Source organism: Mangifera indica, chromosome 8, assembly GCF_011075055.1.
Source record: "Mangifera indica cultivar Alphonso chromosome 8, CATAS_Mindica_2.1, whole genome shotgun sequence".
NCBI lineage: Eukaryota > Viridiplantae > Streptophyta > Magnoliopsida > Sapindales > Anacardiaceae > Mangifera > Mangifera indica.
In genome coordinates, this window is record NC_058144.1 from 2,639,900 (window position 1) to 2,652,302 (window position 12,403).

General features: G+C 36.7%; 2 protein-coding genes across 10 annotated transcripts; one reads left to right on the top strand and one right to left on the bottom strand.

Moving 5' to 3' along the window:
- Window positions 1–62: 62 nt before the first annotated feature.
- LOC123223802 (PSME3-interacting protein) lies at window positions 63–3,767 on the top strand. Of its 2 annotated transcripts, none has more exons than XM_044647178.1 (8): window positions 63–267; window positions 370–444; window positions 707–764; window positions 1,045–1,100; window positions 1,406–1,468; window positions 2,306–2,374; window positions 2,641–2,890; window positions 3,583–3,767. In XM_044647178.1, the coding sequence occupies exons 1-8, from the start codon at window positions 211–213 to the stop codon at window positions 3,660–3,662; spliced, it is 708 nt and encodes a 235-aa protein (XP_044503113.1). In that variant the 5' UTR covers window positions 63–210; the 3' UTR covers window positions 3,663–3,767. The 2 variants fall into 2 exon arrangements, with proteins under 2 accessions (XP_044503113.1, XP_044503114.1); XM_044647179.1 differs by lacking the exon at window positions 3,583–3,767 and adding an exon at window positions 3,070–3,368 and having other exon boundaries at window positions 64–267.
- Window positions 3,702–10,143, bottom strand: LOC123223798 (ABC transporter B family member 11-like). 8 transcript variants are annotated; one of them, XM_044647173.1, is made up of 14 exons: window positions 9,682–10,142; window positions 8,956–9,024; window positions 8,451–8,836; window positions 8,296–8,350; window positions 8,013–8,188; window positions 7,709–7,930; window positions 7,347–7,585; window positions 6,747–7,272; window positions 6,380–6,653; window positions 5,406–6,286; window positions 5,056–5,322; window positions 4,715–4,978; window positions 4,305–4,598; window positions 3,702–4,227 (listed from the first exon to the last, which is right to left on the bottom strand). In XM_044647173.1, exons 3-14 carry the CDS (start codon window positions 8,769–8,771, stop codon window positions 3,871–3,873), a joined length of 3,876 nt encoding a protein of 1,291 aa, XP_044503108.1. In that variant the 5' UTR covers window positions 8,772–8,836; window positions 8,956–9,024; window positions 9,682–10,142; the 3' UTR covers window positions 3,702–3,870. The 8 variants fall into 8 exon arrangements, with proteins under 8 accessions (XP_044503108.1, XP_044503103.1, XP_044503105.1 ...); XM_044647168.1 differs by adding an exon at window positions 9,396–9,517 and having other exon boundaries at window positions 8,451–9,024; XM_044647170.1 differs by lacking the exon at window positions 9,682–10,142 and adding an exon at window positions 9,396–9,603.
- Between the last annotated feature and the right edge of the window lie 2,260 nt (window positions 10,144–12,403).

The following is a 12,403-nucleotide window of genomic DNA, read 5'->3' on the forward strand; positions in this document are numbered from 1 at the left end:
AGATGTTCTGAAAGCAGGCATCTTCTACCACGTGGCAAGGGAATTCTTAGTTACAAATCAAACGGACATCGGTTATGGATGTGTATTCACATGATACGCCTGAGTCACATGCAGCACCGAATGCAAACACTTGACTCTGCTTGTTAATTTTGAAGCTTTGATGCCGTTATTGATTGGGAACTAGTTAACTGAATTAATCTGATTTTCAAAATGGCCGAAGAATTTACCCGTCCGATTAGGTTGATGAATTTTGTATCCGAGGATCAGGTATTTCAAATTTTAATTAACCTTAAATTATAACTTCTCTGGAAACCCTAATTATTATTTTCTAGATTGTTAATTGTGCGTTTGGTGGACTAACTGTGACAGTTGGATCAAGCAAAAAGAGCAAGGGGTGAACGAGTTGAGGATGGTACTGCCCAGAGAGATAGGCCTCTCTTCGAGGTTTGCTCACTTCATTTTTCTATAAAACCTTTCACTTTCATGCTAATATGTTTTATTTTGATTCTGTTTAAGAATTTTTGTTCTTCAAAAAATGTTGGTTTGCTACACTTGCCCAAGATTTTAGCATTTTAGACTAGTGTTAATCACTGGGGATTTTTGGATTCTACAGAATTGTTGATTGCATTACAACATTGTCTCATCAATTTTCATTGGAGAAATGTGCCTTTTGATTTATAATGGTATGTTTTTTCACTTGATATAGATTTTGAAGGAGAACAAAGACAAAAAGGATGCAGAATTTAATGAACGCTTCAAGCATAGTAAGTGTGTGCAATTTTTAACTTGGAGCGATATTGCCAGTCAAAGTCAGTTTTGCATGTTTTTATATATTTTTCTGCATGTCATTTTATGTGATCTGGTGTGTCGAGGATCCTTGTTTGTAAGGAACATATAATTTGATGGCCATGTTTTTGAATAACCATATGAATGGGTCATAGTCTGACTACATTACTGCAAAGCAAATAGAATTTATGCATAGTTTACGGTTTTGAACATTAACTTGCAAGGTGGAATGGAGACTGATCACTTAACTTATTGCAGGACCTCCCAAAGCCTTGGATGAAGACGAAACTGAGTTCCTTGATAAATGGGAGACGGTGAGAATACTTTGAGTTATATAATTCTTCTAGAAATGTGATGATTTTTTCATTCAGAGAGTCTTTACTGGTAACTTAATCTGCTAATGCCCAGTTAGACATGTTGTCATGTTTAGTTGACATTTGGTCCATAATTTTTGATTATTTTGGGTTCTTACAAGTGATGTGCAAGCTGAATGTTTTCAAAGATATAAAGTTGGAAGCAAGTTTCCTTCTTGCTCAACAATATCTTTTTAGACAGACATCCAAACTCATTTATGCCTTTATAATTTCTCTGTTATTTATGTGTATATATTTTGTTGCAGTCTAGAAGGGAATATGAGCGACAAGTGGCAGATGAAGAGGCCCAACAGCTTCGGAGTTTCCAAGTAATTTTCTAACCGATCTGAATTTTTATCAGTTAATGATTAAAACTGATATTGCTAAGAAATTTACTACATGTTCTGCTTTATGTTCCTATGTGGATGCATAATTTTGTAGGTTGGATATTATTATATGTTCAATCCAAAAAAAATTTAGAACCAGCTAATATTTGTAGCCCTGGTTTTCCTTTTTTTTGTGCTGGATTAACACCATCTGGTTTGTCTACAAAAGTAAATGTGCTCTTCAGCAGTGTATGAACATGATTTATACCTGGTTTGGTGCACTCTCTAATGGCTTCATCTCCAAGAATATTCCCTGCACTCTACTGCCTTTGTATCACAGTTAATCAGTCCAGCCACAACACTTCCAAACACTCAGCTATATTCCAACAAGAACAAGCAACAAGAACAGCAATGTTCCAGCAGAAACACTTCATTGTTAACCCAGAAAACCATATAATGTTCGAACCATGAACAATTATTCAAAGTAACAAAGTTCAACACAAAACAGATGAAATATTCTGGCAACAAAGGTGCCAGATCCTCCCAGGCCGGAGCCCCCAAATTTCAGCTTGACTTCTAAAATCCTCCTTCCCTTTCTTTCTCCTTTGTCTGTTATATGTTGATTTGCTTCTTAGCCGGCTTCCCATCTCCAGCTGCCATGTGTGCCAATCTTTCATACCCTTTTTTAACTGATTCCAATCCATTCCTTAGCACTTTTCCCCTGCTTTCAACTTTTTCTTCCTTCGGCAGACTTGCTTAATAAGTGGTCTAACAGAATACTAACACTAATATTTTTAATGGTCATAAGCAGCTGCATGATTTATGTTGTTTCTTTTTCAGGCAGCGGTAGCAGCACAATCAACTATTGTACGTGAACTGAAGGAGACAACCCCTGCTCCTGTGGTCCAGGTTCGTATTCTAATGTTCCTGTTATTTTGCTTGACAACTTCTTAGTGTGTGCAAGTTCACTTACTTCCAGGAACTGTTGCAATTAATAACTGATGCAGAATTAGCCTCATTGAGTTATAAATTAGGTGGAGCCTTATATTTGTTGGAATGGCTTGGTCCTGTGATGTAAAATTGTTTAGCCACTGATCTGTATGCAAATGTATATGATGGTATTGTCTAAGTTTTGGTGTTGATTCTTTCTCATTGCATCTTAATTCTGATTCCAGGAACAAAAATCAGCTGGGAGGAAAAATGCACCCACTCGTCCGATAGGCATGATAATAAAAGTCAAGCCACAATCAAAGAAAGCAAAGATAGATCATGGAAGTGTTGAAGAACCCTCAGATATGGTGAAAACACCTGATGTTAATACAGAAAAATCACCAGACCCAGTGAAAATATCTAACAGTGACACTGATAAGTCAAATGATGTAGCAAAAGCATGTCTAGTTACATACAGTGATGAAAGTGAAGAAGGTGATTAGTATTTCTTTTTTTTCTCATATACGGGCAGTAATGAGTTTTTTATTTAGTTTTTCAAAGTCATAGACCTTAGATATTGTATCATTCAAAATGTTAGAAATATCTAGCATTCGTGGTAATCCATATAAGAGCCATTAGAATGATTCATACAAGCAGTATGGTGTAATTTGCAGAAGAAATTCATAGGGAATCTAAAGAAGTTGAAGGACTACTTCCTCGAACCGCTGCTTGGGAGGCATAAAACCTGCGTTAGTTTAAAAAATAAAAGGCTTTCCTTTCTCTACCATGCAGTCATGTCTGCATACTTGTTTAGCCCTTTAAGGACTCATGTTGGTGTGGTATTCGGCCTCTAGGTATAGTCAGTTTTGGATACAGGGCACTTCTACTTTTGAGTTTTGTAATTCAAAACTCATATTGACACTTTAGAGATTCACATATTATCTTATCAATTAATGATGTGAGATGTTATATATATCTAGTATATCTAGTATATTTTTGGTGTTTTGTCGATGTAAGAATTAAATAAAATGATCAAAATAAATATGCAAAAGGACTTGGCCATTTCTCCTCTCTCTTTAACACGTGTTTTCATATTTTAGATAAGTTATGTGATACTTTTCTGTATAACATAAATGAAAATTCTCAAAATATTTTTGTATCTATTTTCATTGACTTCCAAATTGCAGGTCTCCAGAGAATTTACCAATTGATGTTTATGCTCGGAACAACAATGATCTTCCTGCCTCAAGTTCATTTATCCATCTGACTATATATGCAGTTCCATATTTAACAATGAAGAAACAAATTATGCAAGGCAACTTTCTTTGCCCTTTTATTCTATTCAATATATTGCATACATTAAAATGCTCAAGTCCCTAAAACGACAACTTAGGAAACAGAAAAACAACTTTAGTGGAAAAGAGAGGACAGTAGATGTTTGTCCACCAAAATTTCATATATGAAGAGACAGTTGTTTATGAAGCTGCAGCGCTATAGTGAACTGCCACTAGAGAGGCATAAAATCCATCTTCAATGTTAATCAAAGTCTCATGCTTTCCTTTCTCTACTATAACTCCATTTTTAACCACAGCAATCACATCTGCATTCTTGATTGTCGATAAACGATGAGCCACCACAACTGTTGTTCTATTCTTCATCACTTGGTCTAATGCATCTTGAACCACTTTTTCTGATTCAGTATCAAGTGCACTAGTAGCTTCATCTAATAGTAATATCTTTGGATCTTTAACAATGGCACGTGCAATGGCTACTCGTTGCTTTTGCCCGCCTGATAATTGGATTCCACGCTCACCGACCATCGTGTCATAGCCCTGCATTTGGCATTTGAATGAGAATGCATGCTCCCAGTTTTGGTTAACACAGGATAATGTTTCAATGGTGTTCTAACCTGTTGTAAACTGCTGATGAATTTGTGGGCATTGGCCAATTCTGATGCGGCTAAAATTTCAGCTTCGGTTGCATTCCCTTCCTTTCCGTATGCAATGTTGGCGCGGATTGTTTCATTAAACAAAACTGGTTCTTGGCTCACTAATCCCATCTGCTGTCTTAACCATTTCAATTTGAGCTTTTGAATTTCAACCCCATCAAGTGTAATGTGGCCTGAATCAGGGTCATAGAACCTCTGTAACAAGGAGATCACTGTTGATTTTCCACATCCACTTTCTCCAGCCAGGGCAACAGTCTGAAAAGAAATTAATAAAAGAATTAACACCAATATATAATTTTGGTTATGATTGTTGTTGCCTTTCCACAATTGCTTCAAAGAGATGGAAACTGCAATAATAATTCAGTAAGTACCTTGCCAGCATGAATGGACAAACTGAGGTCTCGAAGAATCTGAACATCTGGCCTTAAAGGATAGTTAAAGCTTATATGACGAAGCTCTATTTCTCCCTTAATATTTTGTAATGTTGTCCCAGACTCATCACTATAGTCTATTTTTGACTGGCGGTCTATAATTGCAAATATGGAAGCAGCAGCACCCTTAGCTTTTGTGGAATCTGGAGCAAAGGAGCTTGTTTGTGAAATTCCCATGGCTGCCATGGTCAAAGCGAAAAAGACCTGCAACACAGACAGTTAAAGGCTTTGTATGATTGAAACACCTAGCGTTTACAAAGTTGTAGCTTTTGGAAATATACCCTAAAAACATTTGTGAATTTTGTTTGGCCAGCCTCAACAAGTCGAGCTCCAGCATAGAAACTGGTTGCGTAGACAGAAAATAGCAAGAAGAAAGATAATCCAAATCCTGCTCCACTGACTAACCCTTGCCTTATTCCAGTTTCCATAGGACCTGCACATTTCTTTTTGTATAGTTGCATCACCTTCTCCTCAGCACAGAAAGAAGCAACTGTTCTTATACTTCCAACAGCATCATTGGCAACTTGGCTTGCTTCCTCGTACTTCTTCTGTAAATATTGATATTAAAAGGAACATATTATAATTTAGCAGGTGCTGCCACAAAAAGAATAGAGTTAGATTTAGAGGATACCTTTGCATCTGCGCTGAATCCTTTCATGAACTTTACTTGACAATATCCAGTGACTCCTATCAGAGGAATTATGGCAAGGATGATAAAGGCTAACTGCCAACTTGCAGTAAAAGCAATGACCAAGCCTGCCACTGCTGATGCACTGTTTTGAACAATCTGAGCCAGTGCATCTCCAACTAGAGCTCGCACTGATGCTGCATCTGCTGATAGCCTTGCCCCAATTGTTCCACTTGAGTGCTCAGGCTGATCAAACCAACCAACCTCCATGTGAACCACTTTCTCAAAGCACATTGACCTTATCCGTTGGATTAACTTGCAGCCAGCAATAGAAAAGAAGTATGTTTGGGCTGGATTCACAAGTAATGCCACTATCCCCAAAACCACGAATATTATTGCCCAGAACCTTGTACCCTTTTCCAGTTCATCACGTGGCTTGTAAAATGATTCAATTATACTGGAAATTAGTATACCAAAAATTGGCATTAACATGCCATTTGCAATAGCAGATATCGATCCAAGTAAAATAACTGGGATTTCTGGCTTGTTGAGACCGGCAAGGCGCTGAAATGAGACTTCAGGAGCTGGTTCTGTTGGAAGAGGAGGGTCTTCAAGATCCGCATTGGAAGTATCAACCACATTGTGTCCAACAGGTATACCAAATGAGATTGAGAATGAGTGGCGACTGCTATTTCCATTTGATGATCCTCGACTGATAGACCGCAACAAGGACATTCTTTGACTAGGCACCCTAAAGGATTCCTTAGAAATTTCTGATTTGTTTTGGCCATCTATAATCTGTTCTGAATCCTTGTGTACTTCCTGTAACCGTATAAGCTGAGAGTAAGCTCCTTCAGGATCCTCCAGTAGTTTGGAATGTGTGCCTGAATTCATTAAAGATAATAAACTTCAAAAGCTCCAAATAAATTTTGATTCAACTCTACACTTCAAAAGCTCCATATGAATTAATGAATTACCTTTTTCAACTATTTTACCTCCATGGATGACAGAAATCATATCAGCATTTCTCACCGTGCTCAAACGATGGGCAACTATGACAGTAGTCCGATTGACCATTATCCTGTCTAATGCCTCTTGCACCACCCTTTCAGATTCTATATCAAGTGCACTTGTAGCTTCATCCAACAGTAAAATTCGAGGATCTTTCAGAATTGCTCTTGCTATCGCAATTCTCTGTTTCTGTCCGCCAGACAACTGTGTTCCATGTTCACCAACCATGGTGTCTAGTCCCTATATGAAAAATGAGAATTAGGAATCATGATGTATGGAAAAATAAGTCACTTAAGATATTTCATTGAAAACCAGTTAAGTAGTAGATACAACCTGAGGCAGTTTATCAATAAACTTTGCAGCATTTGCAAGTTCAGTTGCTGTTTTTATCTCTTCATTGGTTGCACCATCCTTTCCATAGGCAATATTATCCTTAATGCTTCCCAAGAACAACACCGGTTCCTGGCTGACAAGACCAATCTTCTCCCTAATCCATTTCAACTGAAATTCTTTAAGGTTAATGCCATCTATAAGAACTTCACCAGCTAGTGGATCATAAAATCTCTCTATCAAACTAATAACTGTTGATTTCCCACTTCCACTTTGTCCTACCAAAGCAGCAGTTGTCCCACTTGGAATTGAAAGGGAGAATCCACTGAAAATTAGCTCATCCGGTCGTGCAGGATAACTGAAAAATACATCCCGCAACTCGATATCTCCATAAATATCATCCAATATTTTCCCTCTTGTGTCATAAGCATCTATGTCTGGCTTCCTGTTTATGGTTTCAAACATCTTAAATGCTGCAGCTTGGCCAGCTGCAAATGCACTCAGACATGGAGATGCCTGCCCGAGGGACCTGATTCATCCATATTGTCAATGCAATAAGCAAACCAAAAACCAAAAGCTCCAGAGTTTTGAATCAGGACTTACATTGAACCAGTCAATACAGCAATGATCACATTAAGTACCCGCCCGCCTGTATATCCTTCATTCAATATCAACCTGCCACCAAACCATACAGCCAAAGCATAACTGCCATGAATTATTGCCACAAGTAGACCGAGGCCAAGTCCAGCAGCTAAGCCTTCATGAACACCAGATTTGTAAGCGGTAACAAGGAACTTGTTGTAATTACTTATAGCTTGTTTCTCCCCAGTAAACGATGCAACCTAGATCAAAATCAAATTGTTGTTATACTTTAAACCAAAATACAAACAAAAGACAGAAAAATTCTATGAAGGAAAAGTCCAATGTTTGAAACAGTATATATGGTTCTTCTGCCTAAAACATACAGTTCGGATGGAGCCAATTGTCTGTTCAACCACAGTTGCAGCTTTTGCATAGGCATTTTGTCCACGGGATGACATCTTGGATATCATCAAAGCCATGGTTCCACCAACTATTGCAAGAGGAGGAATAGAGCTCAACATTACTAGGGTGAGAAGCCACCCTTTTATAAATGCTATAGTAAAACCTCCGATAAAAGTTGATATGAGCTGTAGAAATTTCCCCACCTGAAAGAATAAACAAGACTTAGCTTGGGATGGCATGTGAAAAAATCAATGTGCTTTTTCTTGCTCAATGCAAGCATCATACCTTCTCACCCATTGCATCTTGTATAAGAACAGTGTCACCAGACATCCTGGACACTACCTCACCTGTGTTTGTTTCTTTATCAAAGAAAGCAATATCTTGTCTCAATATAGTTTTCAGATACAAGCTCCTTATTCTTGCAGCCTGTCTTTCCCCTGTGACTATCCAGCTAGCCACCTCTGACAAACAATAAAAGAAGGTTTCTTACTTTTCATTCCCCTTGTGGGTTAATTATTTCTCAATGAATATAAAACTTGTACTGATTTCGAGTATGAGATGGTCTTACGGATGAATGCTGCCACTGCAGAAAGAATTGCCAAGTACACAAACTTCAGAGAGACCTAAAGAGTTTGCAGGAGGTTAATTAGAAACTGTGCCCATAAACCCCTATTGCGGCAAAAGAGTTTATTAACATTAATAACTCAAGCAGCATTTTTCTACCTTGGAAACTGCATCAACCACTTCGTTGCTATTTTGGTTTTGTCCAAAAGAGTCAGTCAAGTCGCCAAATAGTATTGTCATGAGAGGCATACATAAGCCATTTCCTATAGCTCCAATTGAGCCAATAATCATCAGGATTGCATCAGTAAAATCTGCAAATGCGAACAACTTGCGAAACGGAACCTTGTTAACGGCCTCTTTTTCCTTGCTCTTCTCCAACTCTTGTTGGCCCCCATTCATGTTGGAGCCTTTATTCGTGTCTTCTTTGCTTCTTGACGTGGTGGCCTCATTAAAATGGGAATCGCCATTCTCAGAAGCCATTCTTCTGGCACCAAGTTGCTAGTTCTGTCGACTACTACTATCAGAATATTTTAACTTCAAACAAGCTGCATCACACCATTAATACTCGAATATCAGCAACATGACCCAAAGTGCTAAATAAATGGGCAGATTTTGAATACTAATAATCAAGGACTAGATACGAGGACGAAATTTTGATGGATACGCTTTGAGTTTGAAGGGTTGAAATATATTGGCAGCAGAATTTCCAGAAGAAACCCAATATTCCTTAAATCTACAGAAGGATTAACATATAAGAATTAGAAAGTAAAGCAGACAACAGTAATTAACCATAATTAATATAAGATAAAGGAAAAAAAAATTAAGATCTCTTCCAAGAAGAAAGGCAACACCTAAACAAGAAGATACAAATCCAATAAAAATTTATAATGCTACAATATAAGCATGTTAATCAGTTTAAACAGAAGTAAAAACACGCTATTGATCAAAACCAAAATAATGGAAAACTGATCATGTTACCATTTCAACAAACCGCTAACAAAAACAGAGATGTCAAAAGCAAAGTGTTGGTTCATTGTTTGAGTTTCCTCTCTCAAACAACAGTTGAATCTAGAAAACAGAAGAAAAAGCAAAAGAAAGCAAAACCTGAAATCTAAAACCAGGTTTTCCCACCGTAGCATTTACACAATGCCTCAAGATAATAATAAAAACAGTAAGATGCACTGAAAGTTTTATCTGCTTTTGACAGAAAAGATCTCTGCAACCTGCTGACATGTTTAACATAGGAACATGTTTAGACTTTTTCCGATGCAAGCATCATGAACAAATAATTAGATGACCTTATGCATCAAAAAGATTACATGAACACAAGCCATCTGCCAAAAGTGGAAAAGAGAGAAAAAGAAAAAATCTATTGATCAGCTTTACCTACCAGAAGATGACAAATGTTAGATGGAGTGAGCAGTTTCAGGGCTTAAAACACTTAAAATTTTTGTGGGTGCTTTGCGTTTTCAACAGTTCTTTAGACGTTTAAAAACAAATGCAATTTGCATTTACTTGAATAAGAAGCATTGTGCTTCAGCAATATGCTCCAACTATTCACCCAAAAGAAATGAATCCACAGATTGGTGAAAAGCAAGGGTTTTAAAATTTCCGTCAACAATAGTCTAATATTTAATTCACCTCCCACCCTGTTGTATTCCCATACGTCTCTGAGAAATATATAATGGCATATGAGTTTGTTATAACTTATTCTCAATCGAAACTATATATTTACATATAGAACTTTGAGATATATTTCAGGTTACAATAACAGAGACTGAACACCAAATTTTATTTTATCGATTTTTTTTTATCTTGCTTCATCTCTGGTTTTGTATTCGGTTTGTGAGTGAAAAACAAGACAACAAAGTACACTAAATAAAGATGCGCTTCTGGGAATGGATGGATTTACATGGAATCACAATAAGAAGCTAAAGCAACCACCCTTCTCCCTACAAACAATATTCAAAACGAAAACCCATGAAGAAGATTGGCCTTTTGTTTGCTTAAGCAATAACATACACTACCCTTTTGAATTGAATAAAAACAAAGCGGTTGTTGAGATATTTTTACCTTTCATAAATTCAATTTAACATCATTTTTAAGATAAGTTTTAGATTTTCACATCAGTAAGACAGGAACCTCAAATCCTTAACAATCAATTGTGAACCTTGAAAAAGACATTCTTCTGTACCGAAAGAGACGAGATGATTGATATAAGGAAGGCTCCAGAATAAATGGAATAGGATAGCAATAATAATAATTAAAAATCTTACAGACATTGTATTAGATACTAATATATAAAAAATCAGCTAGATTTTGTAATGGCTATACTTTCTCTGGTAGCGGTATAAAAGAACGATATTTGATTATTAAAAAGACCGAAGAGAGAAAACTATTGAGGGTTGGTTTCATGGCTGTTTCCACTAGTTTTCTTTGGCTCTAGGAGGCTCAGCAATTAACAAAGTTTTAATTAGTTTTAATGCCAGCAAGTCTTGCTCGGAAGTCAAAGGAGGAACTGTTGATTCTGTCTTCTTCTTCTTTTTATAATCTATCCAAATGCTTCTTTATGTCTCCATCTCCAGAGAAAATCTTCTACTTCCATTGCTTAAATATTAAACTATGTGGTAGATACTACAGTCTCCATTGATAAAGACAAAACCAAAAGTTTAATTGATAAACAAGCTACAAGGTGGCCATATAATTGCAGACTTTATATCAAGTATCACTATTAATTCAAATAAATGTTTAAGAAAAAAAAATGAAGGCCAGAAAACACTTTAAAGAAACTCACTTGAGAAATTTTTTGACTGCTAAGTCAGTGGTTTAAGCACTGTTTGATAAAGAATGAATGGTCAATGCTTGGAATCATGATGTTCTGTTAAGCGTAAGCCACAAGAATGAGCTAATTCTGAAAGCCTGTCAGGCTGGAATACATAGATAAGGTTTGGTGGATATGCATATCATTTTAATAATTTATAATTTTCACTCATTGATCAACCTTTATATAATGATTTTTTCTCAATAAGAGCAGTCTGATTCTCAACTGCCCACCACATTTGCAGTACTCCATCTTCCCAGAAAGTAACAAGCCGACACATCCAACTTTGAAGGATCTTAAAGGGCACCCAAATCATCCCACCGAGCTGTTGCTTTGTAATTTGGAGATAGCAGTCAAAGCTATATAATTCTCCTGAAGAAATGGAGTTATTGATTTGGGTGGAGGATGACTTTGTATCCACATGCCCATATATTCCTTATAATTTGAACAATAAAATACTGAGTACACAATTCATTTAATGACATACATCAAATATATATTTATTTATATATTTAAGTGGTAATACATATCATTGTTTTAATTCGAATATTAAGTTCTGTCATTCAATCTTGACTTTGGTGAGGTGTGTGGAGCATGGGGAGGCAACCAACCTCACCCGGCACCAACCCTAATATCTGTTCATGTGTACAATTTTCATCCACGTAAATCAGCTTGCTTACAGCACGTTTCTATACTAAAAAGTGCGAAAGCCAGGCAGCACAGTTTGTGTTCTTCCATCACACTCTAATCTATATTTAAACAGCTTATTTAAAAACAAACATTCCTGAAAAATAAGTTTTCTTCTTGTTTGTATGCATCTTTCACGAATTAAATTTATGATAATTACGTAGGAACCTTTAACTTTCCGCTTCATGTCTTTGTCTTCTGGAGAAGGTGAACAATGCAGATTTTTCTTTCTTCCCAATTAATGCAAAATACGTTTTGCTTACGCACTGTTGTCATCACACTAACGCCCCAAAACTAGAACAATGAGACATAGCAACCACAAAATGGGCTCAGCTATAATGGACCTAAAATTAGGCCTCTTCCTTATTCATCGGCGCGTTATTTGATCCAGGATCATATCTTTATATGGCTTTCTTGCCCTGATGGGTGTGCCTGCACCGCGCTACTGCAACCATGGACCGCCAATTGAGTCGGACAAGATTAAGGTCTGGTTATTTGGTTCAAAAAATGTAGTTTCATACCAAACAAAATTTAGGGTTAAGACTGATTTGGGCAAAAAAATGTGTCTATTAAATTATTAAACTTAGGTTAAATAAAAGTTATT